Source organism: Rhinolophus sinicus, linkage group LG11 (assembly GCF_036562045.2).
Source record: "Rhinolophus sinicus isolate RSC01 linkage group LG11, ASM3656204v1, whole genome shotgun sequence".
In the NCBI taxonomy this organism is placed as follows: Eukaryota; Metazoa; Chordata; class Mammalia; order Chiroptera; family Rhinolophidae; genus Rhinolophus; species Rhinolophus sinicus.
The window spans coordinates 22,660,140-22,684,026 of record NC_133760.1 but is presented as its reverse complement, the minus strand read 5'-3'; the positions used below and the strand labels follow the sequence as shown (position 1 = coordinate 22,684,026).

At 46.1% G+C, this 23,887-nt stretch overlaps 1 protein-coding gene across 1 annotated transcript in view; it reads left to right on the top strand.

Moving 5' to 3' along the window:
• Positions 1–23,887, top strand: part of PLCG2 (phospholipase C gamma 2) — a 138,868-nt gene that overhangs the window by 32,779 nt on the left and 82,202 nt on the right. Inside the window, exons 3-5 of the mRNA XM_019743719.2 lie at positions 19,569–19,712; positions 21,858–21,951; positions 22,660–22,707. Of these exons, the coding sequence (XP_019599278.1) occupies positions 19,569–19,712; positions 21,858–21,951; positions 22,660–22,707 (286 nt within the window). The remainder of the gene's footprint in view (positions 1–19,568; positions 19,713–21,857; positions 21,952–22,659; positions 22,708–23,887) is intronic.

Genomic DNA, 23,887 nt, shown 5'->3' with positions numbered 1-23,887 from the left:
CTTTCCAGGGTGACATTGCACAGCACCCAAGCGTCTTGACACCTAGTCTGCTGTTTCGGTTTCTTGTTTGTTTGTTTGCGTTGGTCTTGTTCAGACTTGGCTTGGGTCTGGAGATGCACTGGGGCAGCATGGTGTAGAGGGGAGAGTGAGTGCTGCAAGAGAATGGGTTCTGGATCCTGGCACGTGCCAAGGCCGTGCAGTCAGTGTTTGCTGTGTTTTTCTTTTCTTTTTTTTTTTTTTTCGTTTTGTTGTTTTTGAAACAGCAAGGAGGGCAGGGTGTCGTTCGGAGCAGCACGGCTGGAAATGAGGTCAGTGAGCTGTGAGCATGTGGTCATTATAGGGAGTCAACTGCATCAACTTTGTCTTGTGTTTTGAAGCTTTATTTGTTTTTTAAGCAACACGTGTGAAATATTGAGTATAAGGAATAGTTACAAGACAAACTACCAGGTAGCCATCACTCATATCCCGACCTAAAACGTTGCCAGCTCCCAGAAGTCCCACGTGTGTCTGTCGTCCTTCCTGCTCCCCACCCCTTCCCTTCCCTTCCCTTCCCTTCCCTTCCCTTCCCTTCCCTTCCCTTCCCTTCCCTTCCCTTCCCTTCCCTTCCCAACTAGCTCTGCTTTTCTGTATGGCTTGACCGTCTGTGTATGTACACAGCATTTTGCTTTTGTCACTGAAAACCAGCTCTGGAAATGTATCCAGTTCAGCTGCCACAGATAGTCTAATACATCCTTTTTACTGGTTGCGTAATAACCCACGGTGTGGCTGAACCATACAGTTAATTGAGCTATTCCTCTACCTTCCCTGTGTTTCTAGATTTTTAATTTTTAATGTAGGCACTGCAAACGTTGAGATAAAGGGGTCTCATTCTTGCTCTATTATTTACAAAGATAATGCCTGCTTACTATAACAAACTCAAACAATATAAATGAAAATAAACAAAAAAAAGTTCTCTGTCCTTCCTTCCCCAAATCCTGGAGGTAACCAGTATTGACCCTTTTTTTGGGTATTTTTTTGGACATCTTTCCTATGTGTATCTATCCACGTACACATATGCACTGATGGACATAAGTTTGTGTATAATTTTTTAAACAAAAATAGGACATGCTGCCTGTTATTCTGCATGTGCCCTTTTTCCTTTGCTGTCTTCTGGGATAGTAAGCTTTCTCAGCAGTACACGTGGATCTGTTTCATTCTTTTCTGATGGCTGCCTGGTGTTTCAGACGGTGACTGTGCTGTAGTTTATTTAGCCAAAGTCCCCCACTGGTGGACAGGATGTCATTTCCCATCATCTAGAATAGAAATCCCCCTGTACCTGCGTCTTTGTGCACCTGTGCTGACATTTCTCCTTGCAATGGCATTCCTGGGTGTGCGCATTGAATATTTTTTTTAAATTAAAGTTTATTGGGGTGAATATTTTTTTAAAATTAAAGTTTATGGTTAGTAAAGTTACATAGGTTTCAGGTGTACAATTCTGTAATACATCATCTGTATATCACATTGTGTGTTCACCACCCAGAGTCAGTTCTCCTTCCATCACCATATAGTTGATCTCCTTTACCCTCATCTACCACCCCCTCCTACCCTCTGGTAACCATTGAACTGTTGTCTGTGTCTATGAGTTTTTGTTTCTTCATTTGTTTGTCTTGTTCCTTTGTTGTTTTCAGTTTTATATCCCACATATCAGTGAAATCATATGGTTTTCGACTTTTTCTGTCTGACTTATTTCGCTTAGCATAATAATCTCAAGAACATTTTAATAGACTGTGTCATAGTATCCCCTAAAGTGGGTTTATCTCATCAATGGCAGCCTGGTTTTAGAGGGATCATTGAGTGAATTCTCTGTTGTGAATGCTGAATCTCTCAGACATGTGTAGACTCAGAAATAGTCAGAAAATCACAGAATCTGGGTTTTAATGTTTATGAGAGATATGCCTTAGCTCTGCCCTGTCTTTTTCTGCTTTTGTGGGTTTCACCCATTCATGAGCTTTTGTTTATTTTAATTAAGACGTGTGAGTTTTTAAGTTTGAAATATTTCAAAACACATCACAGAACATAAAAAAATAATATAAATGATACCTATGCACCATGACCCAGTTTTACCACCCCTTAGCATTTTCTTTGTCATATTGGCTTGAGATCTTTTTATATTAAATGTTACAGATAAGGTTATAAAGCCCTCTGGCATTTCTCCCAGAAATAACCATTTCCTGAAGTTGATGTGTACCATTCTCTTTTATGTTTTATACTTTAAATATACTGAAATAACTGGAATTCTCAGATTCCCCATTACCCATGATAATAGGTTCGTGTCTTTTACATGTCATTACCGTTTGTCTAAATTTTAAAACTTTTTGCAACCTTTTTCTTGCTCAGCATTTTTTGAAAATAAATTTTTAATGTTGGAATAATTTTGGATCTACATAGGAGTTGCACAGATCTCAGAGTTCCCACAGACACTTCCCCTAGGTGACCTCATCTTATATTACATTATGAATTTGCCCAAATCAGGAAATAAACACTACGTGACTATTAACTAAGTGCTAGGCTTTATTTGGATTTTGCTAGCTTTTCCACTGTTGTTCTTTTTTCTGGTCCAGGATCCATCCATTGAATTGTTTTGGTTTATCCATGTCAATACGGATAGATCTTTTATAAATTGCTGTAGAGTGGTCCACTGGTAAAGGGAGCCAGTTTGCTCACTCTCGTAATGTGGGACATTCATGATTTCATTTGTGCTTTGCAGTTGTAAGCAGCCTGCAGGCAGCACAGGTGGGAGTTTCTGGCGGGTGCATGCCTAGAGGTGGAATTGCCTGGTGGGCAGGAGTGTGCCATTCCAGTGTAAATGGCAATTGCCAAATTGCTTGCTGGGGCGTCATTTTGCCTCTTGACTGAGTCCCTATTGGCACCAGGAACTTTTCTGAACACTGTGGATACAGAAATGGGCAGGACACTTCCTGCCTTTGAGGAGCAGGGAGACAGAACTAAATAAATAATGGCAAGACCAGGCACCAAGGACTGCAGCAGACTCCAGAGGACCCCAGAGGGAGTCAGTTGAATACAGTGGGTGGCAATGGGGAGGGATGAAAAAGGTGAGGGGATGGGGCTCCAAGCAAGTGCAAAGATTGTACAGGTGTGGTTTCCAGGCCGGTGACAATGTATGGATGCAGAGATGGTGTGATCAGAATGTGTAGGCAGGAGAGGTGAGGTGGGCAGGCACCAGGGGCCCTGTGGGCTCCAGGGAGCACGTGCATTGTGTCCCAAAGGGGAGGCAGGTTGTGGGTTTTGGACCCAGACTTTGGAGTTAGACAAGTGTTCATATCCCCCGGGCTAGAATCAGATCTTATGCGGGGGAGGGTGGTGGGAGTTGGTGGTAGTGGTGGTGGGGGGACTTGGGAGGGGCCTGCCTGGGCTGGAGTGCTTAGGAGACCCTCTTGCCCCAATCTTGTCTTCTCTGAAAGGGAAGGAAGACTCTCACCTTCTAACACGCTGTAACAGGAACTGCCACCCCCCACCCCCCTAACCTTGGTTTGCAAAACTCTGAGCCTGGTGGGGAAATGAAGGGCTGGCTTGCTAACCACAGTGAGGACTCATTTGCAAAGGTGAAGCATGGGCAAGTGAGGCCCTTCTCTGGCCCCAGCAGAAAGGACTGGCCTCTGCAGGCCTCCATCTTGCTAGAACCAGTCATGCCCCATCATTGGGCTTGGGAGCTGGGAGACACTTACCAGCTGCGGGCTTTGTAGTCTTTCAACCTCAGTTTTCTTCTCTGTTAAATGGGAGTAAGAATAATAATATCGTGGTGATAATCATGAAGCTCAAATGAGGAAACGCATGTAAAACCTTCTCCTTGTGACTATATGGGGGACCTTAGCCACCGTTATCTCGGTGGTGGTGGTAGACACAGTTCCCATCCCTTTCCTGGCCTCTGCTGCACATGGTAGTCTCTTTTTAGGAGTAATCCTCAGGTTAAGCAATACAAACATAAAGGGAGGTCTCTTGATGCGTGATTTTCTTTTCCTTTGCTAGAAGAATTTGCCATTTTAGTTCAGCTTTGGTGAACAGTCTGATATGGAGGTGACCGAGGGCATAGGGAGGGCCAGACCCTGTTTCTCCTGCCCAGGGTCTGGTGGGGGAGACTGTGGATGCCCAGTTAGCTGTGAGGGAGCAGGGTGGGTGCTAGAATAACGAGGTGTTCACGTGCCAGAGGTCCAGGTATCCCCGTCAGGGGCTGCTTGAAAACTTTTGTGTTCCCAGCTCACAAGGTGCTAGGGCCGTAGCGCTAATACAGAGAAACTGGTAATTACTGTAAATGTGATGAGAACCAGGAAAGGGGAAGTTGAGAAGAGGAAGGGAAGCCCTCACCAAGAGGAGGCATTTGAGCTGGGCCTTGAGCAGAGATAAATGCTCTTTCCTGCCCATGGACTCCTCAGAGGACCTGTTCTTCCCTACAGAAGTGCACATGAGGGCACCTTGTTTGGAGTTCAGGGACCCCGTGAAGGCTCACAGACCTCGGGATGAAATCACCCCTTGAAAGAATGAGGGGGTCTTTGCTGAGGGTCACATTGAGCCGGGAGCCGCTTCAGGAGTTTGTTTAGGAGTCAGCAACATGGCAGAAGACATCAAGGCCAAATTAAGAATTACCAGACTGCCCCTTTTGACAGCCGCTTCCCCAACCAGAATCAGACCAGGAACTGTTGGCAGAACTTCCGCCGCTGTGAGAAGGCAATGACTGCTAAAGGGGGGATGTCTCCGTGTGTGAATGGTACCGGCGTGTGTACAAGTCCCTGTGCACCATATCCTGGGTGTCGACCTGGGATGACCGCCAGGCAGAAGGCACATTTCCTGGGAAGAGCTAAACTGGCTCCACCCCACCTCTCTTCTGTCCTCCATTCTTCTCCCGGGGAGGTGAAGGGGGACCTGGGTACATCCCACCCTGGGATCCTGAATCATGGCTTAACTAATAATCAATACTTGTTGGAAAAAAAAAAAAAGAAGAAAGAATGAGGGATTTACCTCTGGGTGAAGGGCTTTCTAGGCCAAGAGGGCCAGTGGGGCCATGCCTGGGCTTGGGGTGGGTTCATCCTGGGGCTCCGGGAAGGGCTTCTAGAAGACCAGCCTCTCTCTTGCAGTCTGTCCGTGTCCCTCTGAGCTCCCTCCCTTGTTCCCGGCTCTGTCAGGCAGCCTGAGGGTCCTGAACCCGTGTTCTGGCCAGCGTGGCCCCATCGGTGCAGGCGAGATGGGAGGACTCCCCACTGTGGGGAGGCATCTGGAAGCCCCTGGCCTGTCCTGACCGTTAACAAAGTGCAAAGGTCTTTCTGCCTGTTTTTTCTAAAGACTGACATTGGCAGAGGGAGCCCTGAGCACTTTGGGCTTCTCTCTCGGCCTGTGGATACTTGGCTTCAAAGAAATTACCCACTACTTTAGCCAGAGTCTAACCCATTCACTCCAGGGTTTTCTGAGAGGCTGTTGGGGGAGCAGCCCCCTCAAAAACAGAAATGGGGAGGGAAAGGACTGCGCTTGCCTGTCTGCAGGTCAGACTTGCTGAGATGCCCCCACCTCACTGCCCTGCTGTCTTTGGCATCAAGGTGCCGCCCCGCGGCCCTGCATGAATGACTTCATCTTCCTGAGCTGTCTCTGGAAAAATGGGCGTTTGTTCTCAAGGTTGGAGGGAGGATTAAGGAGACGGTGAAGTCAGCTCTGGTACCTAATAAATATTGCATAAGGAGAGTCCAGTCTTTTCTCTGTCCAAGTCGGGTGTGTCTGCCCTGGGCTTGACCGTGGCAGGGCTCTGTTTTCTGCTGGCAGAATTGGTAGGTCACTCTGTGTGAGCATCTCAGTGCAGGAGCTGGTGTGGGTGGGTTTGGAGAATGCTGGCTCTGGAGCGGGACTGGTTGTGCTCAGATCCCAGCTCACCCAATCTTCGGGAGCCTCAATTTTCCTCTTCTGCAAAATGGAGCTGCTGATAGCAGTGGTCACTCACCTACTAGGGCTTCAGGAGGCACTGAGATGATGGGCATAGGAACTTGGCTGGTCGTCAATGGGCCATGAACTCTCAGAGCTGCTGCTGCCCAGAGGGGTTTCTGGGCTGGGATCCTTCCACGAATGCTCCTGAGTGGGAGAATCCTACAGGACCCAACTTGGCCAGGGTGAGGTCAGAGGGGGCAGGTCTTCCTTGGAAAGGAACTTATCTTTCACTGTACGAGATATAACAATTAAGTTTGTGAACACATCCTAGAAAAAATGCTGCATACTTTATTGCTGAATATCACTATGGTCACCTTCGAAATACTCCCCTTGCGAAGCTATGCACCGACATCAGCCCCTAGTCCACCCTTCAAAGCAATTTTTCTGGAATGTCCATCAGAGCTATCGTTGTATTACCCTTGATGCTCCGAATGTCATCAAAATGTCTTCCTTTCAATATTTCCTTTATCTTTGGGTAAAGAAAGAAGTCATTGGGGGCCAGATCGGATGAGTAGGGAGGGTGTTCCAATACAGTGTTTTTTTTACTGGCTGAAAATTCCCTCACAGACAGGGCCATGTGAGCTGGTGCATTGTTGTGATGCAAGAGCCATGAATTAATTGTTGGTGAAAAGTTCAGGTCATCTTAACTTTTTCACACAGCCTTTTCAGCACTTCCAAATAGTAAACTTGGTTAATTGTCCATTTGGTACAAATTCATAATGAATAATCCCTCTGATATCAAAAAAGGCTTAGCTACATCGTTGCAACAAGTTCATGAACTTAATTGTCAGACCTCATACAGTGGTTAAGAGCACAGGGTTGGGAGCTAGACTGCTGGAGTTCAAATCCTGGCTCAACCAGAGTGGCCTTGGACAAGTTATTGAATCTGCCTCCTCAGTTTCCCCATCTGGGAAATGTGATGACTATTTAAGCCTCACAGGAGTGCACATGTGTCAGAATCTCTGGTGTGCTGCCTGGCTGTACCAGATGCTTCTATAAATGTGCCTTCCCTTCTCTTTTCTCCTCTGTTTTTCTCTGAAGCCATGAGGTCCCAGGTAGGAAGATGAGGGCTAGTATTTTCCATGGGAGGATTCAACATCAGTCAACCTCTAGAATTTTCTCTACCCCAACTGGTCAAAGTTGAGATAATTGTCTCTGTTCTTAGAACCTTTCTTTTCCTATAAAAATCAAAGGGTGAACCATCAGACTCAGAGAGTGAGACTATGTTTCTGTGCAGTGCTGCTGGCTGGATTGAGGTCAGGGGAGGGTGTGATGAGATAAGAGGCTGGTGTTCAAAGGGGAGAGTGCGTTGGCTCTTCCGTGGGTGCTGAGAGCACTTGTGTTCCTTGTGGACACCATAGAAATTGTGTTCTCAGCTGTTTTGTCCTTTGCGAATGGGTGGGCCCCCAAGCCAGGCCCAGTAATGCCACTTCCTCTGGGTTTCAATGACTGGCTTATCAGAAGGCCGCATGAGCATCTATTTCTGGTCTGGCTAGAAATAGTATGGATCCTGGCGGAACGCAGAGCATGGAGTTGGCTCTTAGAATGGGGAAGAGGCCCATGGAAAGGAGGTGAGGAATGCCCTCTCCAGTGTCTCCAGGGGAGACCAGGCCTTGCATGCCATGGCGAAGCATGATTTCCAGATAGCGTCCAGGGGACATGACTCAATGGTGGAGCATGATTCCTTCGCAGTTCCTTTATGGTCTTCCTGATATGTCAGGGACAGCATCTGTGTGGTACTAGCATACTTTCTCTCTCTCTTTTTTTTTTTGAATACTCTGTATTTTTTTAACTGAAAATTTATTTGAGATAATTGCAGGTTCACATAAAGTTGTAAGAAACGCAGAGCGATCCCATGTAGACTTTACCCAATTTCCCCTAATGGTAACATCTTGCGAAACTATAGTGTGAGATCACAGCCAGGATATTCACATGGATTCAATCCACGGCCAATTTCATTCAGATTTCCTGTTTCACTTGTGCTCTGTGTGTGTATTTAGTTCTATACAGCTTTATCCCATGTGTCGGTTCCTGACTCCACCACCACAGTCAAGATTCAGAACAGATCCCTTACCACAAGGATCCCTCAGTTTCCCTCATAATAACCACACCTACCTCCATTTCTGAAATGTGAACATCTCTTTCTGAAAGACCAAAGTTTTCTTTAACAAGGTATAACGTACAGATGGTAAAATGCACAAATAGGGAGTGTAGGCTTAAATGTACATATGTGTACATGTCTGTGACCACCCCTCCTCCCCAGATTGGGTCTAGACCACCCCCCCCAAGCTCTGAGACGTGCTGTCCCCATGAGGTAACCACCGTCCTACTTCTGTCTCCATTTGTGAGTCCTACACGGGCAACTCAGCTTCCCTCCCTCTAACTATAGCTCAGAACCAGGTTGAGGACCATGCCTTTCAGCATCACCTGTTTCTAGGTAGAATTTAGTGCTAGTGCCCTCTTTCCACTGACTTTGTTATTTTACACATTCCTTTCATATAGGGTGGGTGGGACTAGTTTTTTTTTTTTTTACCAAATAACTCATTCTTAAAATATATTATCTACTCCAGTGGAAAAGATGAGTTGATTTAAAGACAAATATTACAGACAGTGCTAGCACTATGCAGATATGGCAAACTTTATAAAATTGATAATCAAATGACTAAAATTTGAGAAATAGTATCAGAAGCATATATGACTCCAAGAAAACTGCAACCCCAAATCTGGTCAAGTCAGTGGGAGAAAAAAAAAATATTGTTTTGTGTATATATAGTCCTTGTACAATGAAGGCCTTCTGCGTAATTTTGATATACAGGGCTGGTTTAAAGCAAAGCAAATTAAAATTTTAATAGGCCATGTATAAGGTGGTGAGTCCTTTGCTGAATGCTTTAATGATTTTGTCACATGCGCATATCACCTGTTTTCTACTTAATACATATTTTAAAATTGATTCACTCTTCTTCAGTAAAATTTATGTAGAGGGAACTTTGATCTCACAGTTTAGAGGTACTGGATGTGTATTTTTTCCAATTCATATTAAAATGCGTCACAATTAAGATATACGTACAATGTGAGTGCTATATAAAGTCATCTCCCATATCACATGCATGGGATTCTTCTCATTTAGTTTCCAGCAGGACAGAGAAAGCATCAAATGTAAGTGACGCTGTAATGATGACTACTTAAAGAATTATTTGATGGTCAGTGTATGGGGTTTTAGCTGGCCAGTTCGTAAAGCTCCTGTTTTTCTCTTCTCCTGAGTTTGGAAACAATTGAGAATGGAAGCACAGGTAACTGATAAATTCCTACAAGAAGGTCTGTTTTGTAGTTGGAGCGGCCTGGAGAGTCTGGCTTAGAATAAATCTCTGGCCCCTGACCCTTGACTTGCTCACTGGTACCCACATATATCTTAGAGTCAGCCCCCCTCTGAGCAACAGGGAGTAGGGCAGAGCATGTGGTTCTTGGGGCCTAGATTGGACCAGAACTGGACAAGGAGGCTGATGGGGGCATGCCCAGTTTCTTCCTCCGGACTCTCCTGTCTGAGGGTGCTCCCTGCTCCGCTGGGGAGACGGATTCCCTGGGGGGAAGAGCAGCCTGGTTAATTCTTCAGTATCACTTAAAACCCTTAAACACCCATGAAATAGTCCGTCCAAAAAAAAAAAAATTATATAAATGGAAAAAAATTGGGGGTGAATACAAAGCATTACAGTAATAGTTACCCAATTATTTGAGTGTTGTTAAAGAGTCTCTTTATATGGAAGTGTGAGGCTCAAATATTCGCCAGTGGCTGTCAACACAGTCTCAATAATTGTTAATTATTTTTTAACAGAGAAGATGAGGGCAGCCTCCACCCCCCATCTCTATCTAGGCTTTAAAGTAATTTTTAATGTCTAAAACTCAGTTTACCAAGTTCTTTCAGGTATATCTACCTATGGGGTAGGTATTATCTCCCCATTTTGCAGATGAGAAAAGCAGAGGCTAAGCTAGAATAAAGAAACGTATGCCAAGTCACAGAGCTGGGGTAGGTAGAGTTGGACCTGAAGCATATGGCTGCTAGATTTTTCTGAAGTTGGGCTGTTTCCACTCTCCCGTGTTGAACCTTTTCTAACTCCGTGTTCGGCAGCGTATCTTATTTATCTGACTTCAAGGTCAGATGCTGCTATGTATGTGAAATAACCCGATACCCTAGGCTTTTAAAGCAGGGTTCTTCACTGAGACATAGCAACACTGAGACAAAGTGAAACCACCAGCAGTGGTGAAGGTGTTATTGAAAGGTGGTACGAGAGAACATTCATCCCAATAGTTAAACTAACCTTGACTGAGACCTCCTGGGGGGCATTGTAGTTTTTATTTCATGTAACTGCACTTTGGTTGCTGAGCACCTCAGTGAGGGTGGTATCACTGTGTGTGCAGATGAAGAAAGCACAGAGGTGACTTGCCCAAGTTCCCAACCGCCATTACAGAGCAGAGCTGGGATTTTTTTTTATTGGTTCCAGGTGTACAAAACAATGTAATAGTTAGACATTTGCACTCCTCACAAAGTGATCATCCCTCTCCCCCAATCTACGACCCTCTGACATCATATATAGCCGTTACAATTCCATTGACTCTTTCCCTGTGCTGTCCTCCACATCCTGGGACTATATATATATTATAGTTGACAGTCATTATTATTCAGCTTCAGCTTCAGGTGTACATTGCTGGTCAAGTACACTGGTGGTCAGGCATCTATACTGTACATCCATGAAGTGGGCAGGGAGGTGAAGGGGTTAGAAAGCAGAGCTGGGATTTGAACCAAGGTCTCTGCCCTCCAGGACTCCTTATAGGTCTGTCTCCTCCCCCTTCTCCAGGTTAACTCCAGCCTTCAGAACTCAGCCAAGACTCATGCTCGCAGAGAAGACTTTCTCACCCTTGCTGGGGAGAAGTCCCAGTGTAGACATTATTCTGTTCCTCTTAGGTGTTTAGCACGGTTGTGTGTTCTTGCCTGGTTTGGACAGGGTCTGTCCTCCCTACCAGGCTCGGAGCTTCTGAGAAAGTGGACCGGGTCTGTCTGCTTCACTCCCACTCTCAGCATGATGCTCACTCACTACCTGGCTGACTGAACGACTGAAAGTAGGAAAGGAGAGTGGGAGTACATGTGGGAAGGTGCCCGAGCCTTGCCTGTTTCTTTTCCTCTTGAATCTGCCTGGAGCTTCCTTAAAGATACTTCGTTAAGCTTGTTGGCAGATGGTGCCACTTGAGGGGTGGAAATCGGGGTAAAGGCCGTGGCGTGAAAGTTGGAAGATGTTCCAGGTAGGATGGTGGGCAGCCTCGGAGCAGCCCAGAGTCAAGAAGGGGAGGAGAAAGGAAACAGGAGTTTGAAGAACACTGTCATGGGGACAGATGGCAAGGGTGGTGGTGGAGGGAGGGAGAGAGTGGGAGGGGGCTGAAAACCCAAGTGTGCCTCTGCAGGTGACAGGTGGAGAGGGCAGTAGGAGATCAGTCAGAGCTGAGAGAGACCCGAGGTGATGCTGGGAAAGTTGGGGGACGTTGAGCAAAGATGAGGCCTTGCTTCTGTGGCTGTTATCTCACTTCTTCAAGCAGGAAACAGGCCTGCTGAGCCCCACCGCACGAGTGTACAGAGTCTGAGTTCTGGCCACCAGAGCCTCCTTTGAAAATAAAGTCGGTCATCTTAATGACTGTGGGCGCCGTTGGTAAAAATTGCAACCAATGCAGATCAAGCCCCGCTTGCCTGCCATTTGCCCATCACCCTTCCCACCAGTAACCATTATTATCAGCAAATTGGTGGGAATCTTTTTTTAAAAACATTTTCTCACACTTTTGCACACACATGTGCATGTGTACAAATATGAGCATCCCCCTTAGCTGAGCCTAACTCATTCCTGAAAACATGACGGAGAGCATGTTTTTTGCATAGCAGTATATTGTGTCATGTTACATGGATACAAATGAGGTGCATTACAATCAACTAGAGAAAACCCATCCAAATTCCCCAGTATTGCTTAACATTTGTAAACACCTAGAAACCAACCCACCAAATATTTCTGCATCGTTACAAAGCATTGACAGCAAGCAACCGATGCAATACCTAATTATTAGATACTTTAGTCAACTTGTTACTGGGCATGTTTGCGAAAAGGACGTAGGATACTACATGGTATTGGTTTTGAATTTTGATTTTTTTTTTCCTGTCCTCTAACTACTCTGTAACTTAATAGAAATGACAATGAAATAGTCTGTTAAAAATACTGGAAATGTCATCTAAATTGGACTCTGGTTGGTAGTTTGCTTGTCAGAAGTAAACACGAGGACTCAAGAAGGACCCAGTAGGGTGGGCAGGACACTAGGTTTGATGCATGATGATTTTCAACACGAGAGCACTGGACATGCTCCTTTCCTGTTGCAGACTGATACACATCAATATTTTCACTGGTACCTGCACCCGAATGTCCTATAGCAGGTATGCGATTTGGGTGGTGCATTTTGGGTAAATAATGTTTGCAAGTTCTAGTGGATATTCAGATACTGAGAATTTGAATAGCGACAGACACCTATGTACAATATAAATATATGCATGCATAAATGTGTGTGTGTACATGTGGGGACACACGCACATATAGACACAAGCACATGCATCCAGTATCCTACTTACGTAAGCCATTGTGGAGTTTTCTTTCCACATCAATACGTATGGATCTGCCTCTTCAATTTCCACAAGAGATAAATTGAGCGACTGTTTTTTCTTATGCCTAATGTGAGTCCAGATTTATTCCATTGCATTAGTAATCTTAAAAATAATAGCTAGCAAGAACTAAAAGGTACTACATCTTTATTTGTTAAAATCAGTAGGCACTATTTTAATACACACATACGAGCACACACACATATATAGACACACACTCATTTCATCCTCAAAGAGCACTGTGTGAGAAGACGCTTACCACTCCTGTTCACATGAGGAAATGGAGGCATGGACAGGTAAATGAGGTCCTGCTCAGCGCCACCTGCTGGAAGCTGGGATTGGAACCCAAGCGAGTTGGTTCCAGAGTCTATCTGCTAATCACCAGCCACAGGCTTCTCATGACTCGGGAGGCCCCTGGGAGCCTGCAAGTTTACCATCCCAGCATGTCCCGGGATTTTATTTGCAGCCACAGGTCAGAAATGTGGTTTGGGATTCACATAGTCGAGTACAGTGGGCCTTGTCCCTGTCGCTGCTGGGCACGTCAACAAAAGTGCCACTCAGACCCTGCCGATTTCCAAATAGAAAAACATCCCCATTGGCAAGGGATTTCCTTCCCGCCTTTTTGGGGCTCCTGGTAGTCAAGGGGGTGGCTGAACAATAGGCAGCCCTCTGGTGCCTCGGGAGCTGGCCCCTGCTTGCCCAGAAGGTCTGGGAAGTGGTAGTGACAGCTGGGAAGGGCTTGGTGGTGGCTCCACTGCCACCTTCTCCTCCTGAAGGCCCCAGCCACAGGCTCACGCTCAGCAGGTGACTTTCCACCTACGTTCGCGTGCCCTCCCTGGCCTGGGTTGATGGCTGGGTACCTCGCCAATGCACCTGCAGCCCTGACGGTGTCGTCAGCAGGGGACTGCTTTCTACTCCTAGGAGATACCCAAAAGAATTGAAAGCAGGTGTTCAGACAGACACTTGGGTGTGAATGTACATAGCCACACTATTCACAGTAGCCAACAGGCGGAAACAACTCAGACGTCCCTCAGTGGATGAATGGATACACAAAATGCGGTCTCTTCATACAATGGACTATTATTCATCTGTAGCAAGGAATGAAGCAGTGACACATGCTGCAACACGGACGGCCCTTGAAGACATCACGCTGAGTGAAAGAAGCCAGATGCAAAAGACCACCTACTGTATGATTCCATGTACATGACATGTGCAGAACAGGCAAATCTATAGAGACTGAAAGTAGATTCGTGGTTTACGAGGGCTGGTGTGGGGCTGAGCGGGGGATGGGGAGTGATAGCTAAAGGGTATGGGTTTCTCTTTGTGGTGATGAAAGTGTTCTTCAGTTGACTCTGGTGGTGGTTGTACAAGTCTGTGAATACACTAAGAGCCATTGAACTGTACCCTTTAATTGGATGAATTTTATGATATGTGAACTATATCTTAATACAGATGTAACATTGACGGGGAGCGAGAGAGAGTGAGAGCGCATGCGCTGATATTTGTAATTCCAGAACCACCTGTTGATCTGAGACGCTGTTAGGGATATGGGACGGACAGAGGGCACTAACACCTTGTCCCGTTTCCCTGTAGCGGCTCTCCTGGGGAAGCCCAGAGAAACCCTTCTCTTCAGTAACTGGGACTTGTCTGCATGCGTCACTGTCCTGTCTGAACTAGAGAGATCCTGGGCCTTTGAGCCCCTCACACATGCTGAACCCTGCGTCTTGTTGGGGTGGAGCAGAAATCACAAGCCTGCGGTAGCAGAGGCTGCCATGGGCTGACCCTGACTGCACTAGCACCCGCTTCTGCGTGTTGAAGGCAGCGTGCTGTCTGATCACTGCTGCCCTCTGCCTGAGGCCTGGGGAGTTAAGGCCCCCAGAAGCTCTCAACCCACAGCAGATGGAGGTTTGGGGATAAATACCCCAGCTCCCTTGCTCCTCAGTGGGACGGATCAACTCTGAGGACTCTGAGTCCCCTGTGGGATCAACTCCCGATGTCCACGGGATACCAACTTGATAACATGGCAACCCCCTTATCTACTCCTTCCCTTCTCCGTGTCACTTCCTCACTCCTCTACTGGTGTTCCCTGGGATCACCTCCTAAACACACTGTTTGTGCTCGTATCCTTGTCTTGGGGTCTGCTTCTGGGGAAAGCCAAACCAAAACACCCGAGAAACCTAATGCATTCATTCTGTGGGTATCTGCGTTTCTATTCTGAGCCAGGCTCTGATGTAGGTGGCAGTGAGCCTCCAGTTGTGAATGGGACACACACTATCCCTGTTCTCCTGGGGCTTAGAGGAGGGAGCGGTTACACAGGGAAACAAATAAGTCTATAAATACAAATGGTGCTAGTGAAGACTTTTACAGCACAGATATGAAAATAACAGGATGGATTAATGAAGGGAGGTGGGGAAGGAAGGCGTTATGGGATGAAGTCACTTACCTGAGCCGGAGGTGGGCAGGAGGCGTCCTGTGTGTGCGTGCGTGCACATGTGGTGGGACGGGCTGCTGGAGCACAGTGGGGAGAGGGCTGCATATCCTACTGCTGCTCCCGTAGTTGCTTGCTTGACCACAGGAAGCAATATAAGGGTTTGAATCCTGGCTCTTCCACTTGCTGGCTGGTGAACCTGGCCAATGTACATCACCTCTCCATGCCTCAGTTTCCTCATCTGTATAATAGCGACAGTGGTTGTACCTGCCTCACAGTGTTGTTGTGAGAATTGAGGAATCAGCGTCGAGGTGCCGTCTTGACCTGCCCAGACTGCGTTACCAGGCCTGTACACCCCTCTCCTAGCTGCTGGAGGCAGGGAGGACGAGAGGCCAGCCGCTCTGCCTCCAGGAGAACTCACTTACCTGGTGTGGTCCATGCTCCAGAGCCCCCAGGAGACCAGTCCGAAGCCCATCCTCCGCTGGGACCACCGCCTAGTTTAGCTTTCTTCTCCCACCCCTTCCTGCTCCCGCACTCCCTTCTCCTTTGAGCACCATCCATCCCCCAGTAAACACTTGAACAAGAATCCCTACCTCAGGCTCAGCTTCCAGGGAACTGGCCAACAATGGCGTGGAAAGCGTTAGCCCTGTGCCTGGCACATAGTAAGTAAGAGTTTTACGTGATTCTTATTGCCTTTATTTTTATCCTCACGGATGATGCTGATGTGTCTGTAAGACTCTTGAGGGCCAGGACCAAGTAAGTACATCCAGCAGAAGGTCTGGCTAACGGTTAAAAGTGTGATGAATAGCTAATCCATGTTCATAGATAGGAAGACTCAATGTCAGTTCTTCCCAACTTGATCTATAGATTCAACACGATCCCAATAATAATTCCAACAAGTTATTTGGTAGATATTGATGAACTGATTCTAAAGTTTATATGGAAAGGCAAAAGGCCCAGAATATCCAACACAATATTGAAGAAGAAGAACAAAGTCAGAGGACTGATGCTATACTACTTCGAGACTTACTATAAAGCTGTATATTAATAGTTATCAAAACAGTGCGGTATTAGGGAAAGACTAAGCAAATAGATCAATGGGACAGAATAGAGAGCCCAGAAATAGACCCAACACAAATATAGTCAACTAATCTTTGACAAAGGAACAAAGGCAATTCAATGAAGAGAGCGTAGTCTTTTCAGAAGTATGATGAATAAGCCAATACTTATCTGGGGAGAAGAAAGAGGGAAGTGGTCAGATGCCATAATGGAGGTGACCAGTCCTGGCTGAGGAAGGTGGATACCTGCCGTCCTCTCTGGGGCAGGGCTGGCCTCCAAAGGATGCTTGCTTACACTGAATTGAAAGGCGGTATATGGATGATTAGGGGGGTTTGTGTCATTAGAGTGGCGTGTTTATCTTTCATTCTCTTTCTGTCTCCCATGTTTCTTTCTCTCTTTCTGAGTTTGCATGTGTGCATGTTTGCACCTCTCTCCTTATCTGGGTGGCTTGTCCTCTGGTCATGGCTGGTGTCTCTGTTCTTCTTTCACCCTGTTTAGGTGTCTCCATTTGTGTTTGTTCATATCTGTGTGTGTGTATGTGTGTGTGTCTCCCCCTCAGCCCCATTTCCAGTTTTGTCCCTATCTGCTTCCCTGTCTCTCTCTGTCCACATTCCCTTTCCACAACTATTTCTTGGGCTCCGCTGTACACCACACCCTCTCCTTGGAGTGGGGATAGTGGTGAGGAAAGGAGCACCACCTAGGGAAAGAGCTCTGAATCCACGATTCACACCAGTAGGTATTTGCCTCTGGTCATTGCTGTCGGGGAGAGGGGCTTGGTCTGCACAAGAGCAGGAGCTGGAGTCTTTCCTGTGAGTTTGATGGTGATTAAGCTGAACCTAGAAGGGAGAACTTTGAGCTAACCAAGCTAAGAGCATTCCTAGCAGAACCAACAGCATGTGTGAATGTCTTACAGTTGGAGTGAGCATGACTCACTGGAGGTTCTGAGATTGGGCAACTGTGGCTGGAGCATGGAGGTTGAGGGCACACAGGGGTCAGCCCTGGGCCTTGGTTCTCAGTCCTAACAGCATTGGGACAACATCGGAAGGTTTGAAGCCTGGGAGTTGCATGAGCATATCTGCATTTCATAAACATGGCGCTGGGGGTAACTTCTGGCCATTTCAGTAGACCAAGCAAGAGATAACAGTGGTTTGGATTATGGTGTTGCCCATGGAAATGGATACCGTAGAAGGTGACAGATTCAAGAGCAGTTTAGAAAGTAGAATTGATAAGACTTGGTGACTGCCTGAAGACTGTGTTACATTATCCGAAGATTTCTTTTTGTTTCATACATGTGTCAAATTTTTATTATAATTTGGCTGCAAGGATAAAAGCTTACAGTAGGCTAATTTAAAGATTATCTCTTGGAGATGTTTTATGGGGAAAGAAACTGGTGAGATCATCATTGTTTGACTAGATAAGAAAAAAAGAGTATTTGTTTAGAATCATTAGACTCTTGACTGACAGTCAACTGGATGGGTGAGTAACTCATTTCTGAGAACAAACCTTAATACCTTTCATGTTCTTAGATAACTGCAAAAGCAGTTAAATCAGCAATGCTGATTTCCTCCTAGAAGGTTGTGAATTTCAGAGCACACAAAGGATCTGTGTTTTGTTGTTTATTTTTGAGGACTGAAGATAAAGAGAAGAGATAAGACTCCCATGTTTCAGGGATGGGTGAAAAATGGGGATATGACCCCCCACCCTTCTACCTGTCCAAGGTTTATAGACACCACCCCCCTCCCAATAATAGGGCCACCCGTAGTTAATAACTAGTTTTTAAACTTTTTATTTTGAAACAATTTTAGATGCATGCAGACATTGCAAAAATGGTACAGAATGTGTACCATTCATCCAGCTTCCCCCAGTGGTAACATCTTTCATAACCATAGTTATCAAACCCAGGAAATTGACACTAGACATTATTATGAAATATACTACAGACCTTCATTGTTTTTTCACCATTTTTTACATGCACTTGCTTTTTGTTTTATTTCCTTTATATTTTGGTGAATAGTTCTATGGAATTTTATCACCTGTATAGATTTGTGTAACCACTGTCCAACACACACGATACAGAATAAATGGTGTTTGTTTAAAGTCTTTTCATGTTACTTCATGATTTTGGTCCCCCAAAGTGTTTTCAATCTAGCTAGAGCCTGGTAAAAAGGCAGAAAACTTTCAGTTCATTTCATCCCCTCTTTCTCCTATGATTTCATTCTCCGTATCCCCACTCTTGCTGCTACCTCTGAATGGCCATGAACCTTTCCTGCTTTCAACCCTGACTCTATGTGCCTTTGTTCATCTGTCTAAACTTCATCTGTCTTCTTCCTTGATCCCAGGTCAGAGCTGAGATCTCCTTCCCTACCTTCTCTTTTCCAGGAATACCTCTCTTTCCTGTTTTTCTGTTCAATGCAAGCACTTAGATGTATGTACCCAGACTCTTATGGTAGCAAGGGACAGAAACTCATTTCATACAAACCTAAGAAAAAATAATTTGGTAGATGAGGGTTAACGGGATCAACTATATGGTGATGGAAGGAGAACTGATTCTGGGTGGTGAACACACAATGTGATTTATAGATGATGTAATACAGAAGTGTACACTTGAAACCTATGTAACTTTACTACCCATTGTCACCGCAATAAACTGTAATTAAAAAAAAAGGATTTATTGCATCACGTAAGTAATACGTTCCAGGGCAGAAGTGGCTTCAAGCCTGACTGGACCCAGGGGTTCAAAGAGTGTATCAGGGCTCAATCTTTTCTTTCTACATGGCAGGTAACATGGTCCCTGCTACCCCAGACTCATGTTTTATCAGTCAGGTGGCAGCAGCAGCAGCAGGAAAAAGTTTATGAATAGCTTTGGCCAAATAATTCCCAGGAGGATGCTGATGGGCCCAGCTTGGGCCATGGGCTTGTTCCTGAACCAGTCACTATGCCAGGGGTGGGCACTTTGGTCATTCCTAGGACCCTTGGACCCATCTTTGGCTTATTGTGGTCGGAGGTTCGGAGGGGTGGATCGGTTTCATCCGAAGCATGTGGAATGGGTCCCACCCAGGAAAAGGTGCTTTTTTTGACAGAAGAAATGGGAGGAAGGGACTGGTTGAGCCTGTCTCTTTGTGACAGTACACAGTTCACTGATTACCCTATGGCAGGAGAGGGGGTCTCCCTTGCTTGGGTTAGGATGGATTTCTTCTTTGTTTTTGTTATCTATTGCTGTACAACTATTGCAGTACTTAGTGGCTTAAAATAACAAGCATTTTATTTATTTGCACATAATCATGTGATTTGGGCAGGGCTGAGAGGCTGGGACAACTCATTCTGTGGCATGAAGGAGCTGGGCTATGTGTCTGGAGTGCAGGCAGGTGGCTGCAGCCTTGGCGGGGGTTGGTGGTGAACTCAGCTTCTAATTGGCTCGTGTTAATTTTCTTTTAGTGGATATCATGGAAATAAAGGAAATCCGCCCAGGGAAGAACTCCAAGGATTTTGAGCGTGCAAAAGCAGTCCGCCAGAAGGAAGACTGCTGTTTTACCATCTTGTATGGCAGCCAGTTTGTCCTCAGCACACTCAGCTTAGCAGGTAGGTACACATCCGGGCGCTTTTTCATCCTCCCTGTGCCTCAGTTTCCTTCCTAGGACGTTCTCTAATGGCAGGATGCTCACACCTGCCTGCCTGCTAAGGCATGTTTCGGGGCATCGTGATTTTGAATCCTAACCCTGCCCCTTTCTAGCTGTGTGACTTTGGGCAAGCTACTCAACCTCTTTGAGCTGCAGTTTCTCAACTGCAATGGGAAGAATCATAACGCTGACCTCTTTGGGATGTTGTAAGGGTTATGTTATGGCTCATGCTGAGAGCTAAAGGCTGAAACCTATGTAACTGTCCAACTGAGACTAGCCTACATCATTTACTCAACGTGACTGAACTAAAGGAACTTCCTTGAACTCTTGTATCTCACACACGTAAACGTGCACACACACACACACACAATAGAGACACATACATACACATACACATATATGCACACATACATGCACACACATGCATGCACACACACACATAGACAAACATGTGTGAGATTTCTGGCCCTCCCTGTAAATCCACCAAAAAGCCAAAGAGGCCTCCGAGAGGCCAGAAGAAGAGCTGTGAAAAAGCTCAGGCATTTTACTCAGGGGCAGAAGCTTGGAGCTACCTTCAGGTCCAATCCTAGAATTTATTGACTTAGAACCATGTGCATAATCATGACTGATAAGTCAGAAAATAAATACCATTGAAAGTAGACCAAAGTGGGGGGAAACTATGAAAGATGAGCCACCTTCGGGACATTTCATTTAGGGTCTAATAGCTCCCATTGATTTAATTTCTCATTCATTCTTTCGCCAGGAGTCTTTTGAGCAGATGCTCTGTACTAGGTTGTGCCAGATGGCAGTGGGGCTATAAAGGTGGATAAGCCCCAGTCGCTGCCTATTAGGAGTTCACAGTCTATTTGGGAGACAGGTGTGTGGACAGGAAGTTAACAGTACACTGCAGTAAGAGCAGTAGTCCATGCATAATGCACTGCGCTGAGGAGGAGAGTGCCTGCAGCCAGGGAAGGCTTTGTGGAGGAGGCCACTTTTAAACTGGCTATTGAGGCATTAGTAGGAGTTAGAGGGAAAGAGGGAAGATGGTCCAAGGAGAGGACATTGCATGTGCGAGGGCTAGAAGGAGGGAAATAGCAAGCTGGATGTGGGAAATGAGTGCGTGTCTGATTGGTGGTGGGTGGCAGGTGGCAGAGATGGGCAGGAGAGAAAGGGCTCGTGACCATGAACCTTTAGAGCTGTGTCCACTGAGCCCCACTGTAGGCTGAGGCCTGGCTGTGGTTCTTGGTAGGGAGACCATGAGAATCCAAGCAAGACTTGGAGCACAGGATGCCAGCTTTGGTGTGTGTCCCACTCTGGGGTTCCTCTTCCAGAGCTCTGGAATTCAAGGTCAGGTCGAGCGGTGGGCAAGACACGGATTCAGATCCCAGCTTCTTTTACTGGCTCTTGGACAGGACTCTAAACCCTGTGAGCCTTGGTTTTTCTCCTCATCTGCGCGGGAAGAACGAGAGCAGCAATGTTGGCACGGTCTGGTCTGGACTAACAAGACACCTGGTGGTTAGATGTTTACTGACTCGACGACGAGGTGTTTGCGTTGCTAGCTCCATGTCACTGATGAGGAAATGAGGTGCAAAGGGGTTAAGTACCCAGCTGAATGTCACACAGCCCTGAGGTGGTACCGTGGGACTTGGTGATGATGCCAAGCTCTTCACCACCACGTGTTGCCGCTTCCCGTATGGGCGTCAGCGTTACCTACTTTCCGCTCCTCTCTCTGGCCTTGGTTGGAAATGGGAAATGCTGAGGGCTGCTCAGGATTGTGGTACAGGCTACTCCAGGCCCTGCATCTTATTCATTAGCATAGGGTTAAAAGCTAAAACTTTTGAAAAAAAATCGCCTCCTTGTCACGCTTGTCGAAGGCTCATTTTGGGCCCATGGCCTCATCTCAGACAAAAAACACGTCTTAGAATCATGACGGTGGGAAGGAGATGCCTTCTTGGTGCCGTCTTGCAAAACTACAAACCGACACAGGCTTTTCCCATCCCCACGGTCTATATGGGGTTGGGGAGGCCGGGGAGGCCGGGCCGGAGTCTCTAAGCAGAGGTCTTCCCAGGGAGTAACACAACGTTTCTGTTCCCGTTCACCTCTGTAGCTGACTCTAAGGAAGATGCAACGAAGTGGCTCTCGGGCTTGAAACTCTTACACCAAGAGGTGATGAGCGCGTCTACACCTACCATCATTGAGAGGTATGGGCCTGTTTGTCTCTGTTTTCGCTCACTCATTCTTTTCTTCTGCTTCCTTTAGACAACATAGGCAAAGGAAAGAAAAATGGGACATTTCATCTTGGAGGCTCATTGAGTGCCTTGTATGCAGTAGGTACCCAGTAGTGGCTGTGGACGCTCTGATGTCCCACAGAAGAGCCTCTCTTGGGTTGGAGCCTTGGCCTGTTGGCGTGAAGAGTGCATTGGAACTGAGACAGAAAACGCATTGGTGTTTCATTTGAGGGGATGGCTGGAGGGCTTCCTTCTTACAGGATGTAAGAATGCATTAAGCTGACTCATTAAAGGACAGTCAGATGCAAGGTCTGCCACTCAGGACTGTCTCGTCAATGTTGTGGATATCTGGATGGGATTGGTGTGTGAATTATTGTCCCCCTAGTAAACCAAGGCCCACTGATTTCCACCATTTTTTTCCTACCAGCTTTTTGGGGATTAACGGATACCATCAGAGGGAATCGTCAGTTTAAAGAATGCCAGCCCCTACAAGCTGAAGAGGCCTCTCGGCTCAGCTAGGGCATTTCAACCACAAGGAGAAAATTGCTTTCTTTCTGAGTTAGAAAGCTGGAAAACCCTTCCCAGTTTCCTTTGTTCCCATCCTGTAGAACTCAGACTTGCATTATTTTCTAACTTGCTCTCTCACTCTCATTTTTGTTTTTGTCTCCACTCTCTTCCAAGTTGGCTGAGAAAGCAGATTTATTCTGTGGATCAAACCAGGAGAAACAGGTAAGATTCATTCCCGTTTTTGTGGTTTTTCTCTGGATCATTGTGGACTCCGATTTTCATTCTTTAAATATTCCAGGGAGTTGGATGGAGCATGTTTTGTGGTGTGGAGAGGTCCTTAGGAGGTCAGATTTAACCTACAAAGGGCCAGGCGTTATGTGAGGTGCTGGGGGTTTGATGGTGAGAGCAGCTTCACCTGTGTGGAGCCTCTTTTCAGGGGAAAACTTGAGTCCATCTGCAGAGACAACGTCTCTGCCACAGACCACTTGGAGTTCATCAGTTAGGCGTTCACATTTGATCACCATGGCTCCTGCTTTTACTTTGTGATGGGAGAGAGATTGACCGTAAAGAAGTGAACCAAGTTAAATAGTGATGGTTATAAGGGCTGGGCAGACATGAGACAGTGACGTGATGACATGTAATTCGGTGGATTTGACCTGCTCACTTAACAATACATCTTGGAATGGTTCCTTGTCAGCACACACAATATGCTATGCCAGACATTTTTGTGACAAGCGTGGTTTGTCCTTGGATGAAGGCAGTATAATTTCCTTATTGGTGAGAAATCATTTCCTTCTTGATGGACGCAGAGTTGTCCCTGGTCCTTTGTTGTGTTTGTGATAATGTTGCTATGGAAACCTTTGGGATTAGACACCTTTTTGTTAACTTGTGTGAGGAGTATATGAGCAGTGTGAAATCCTACCGTTGTAATACCAGCAGCAAAATGTCTTCCCATCTAGCATTTCAAGAGAGATGGTAGCAATCTATATTTCTATCAGTGGTGCAGGAGAGCTCGTTTCCCTATGCCCTGTCTCACTGGACTTTGACCTTAGTTAATCTGATGGGTGAACGGCAATGCAGATTTTTGCTTAAATTTGCATTTCTTTATTTATGGGTGAGGTTGAACATCCTCTCATCCATTTTTGCTTAGGTATGAGCCAGTTCTTGTGAATACTATAACGATAAAAACTACCATTTATTGAGCACACCAGGTACTGTGCTACGTACCGGATAATCATTGTCTCATTTGAGTCTCCCATCAGGCCTTTCTTCAATTTCTAAATGATTTTCCTTCTTTCCATTCTCTGTTAAGATATGTCCATATCATAGCCGAGGAACAACTAACCTCTACAACTCTTCCCCTCTTGTTCCTGGAAGCCTTTCCATCTCTAAGGAGCCTTTG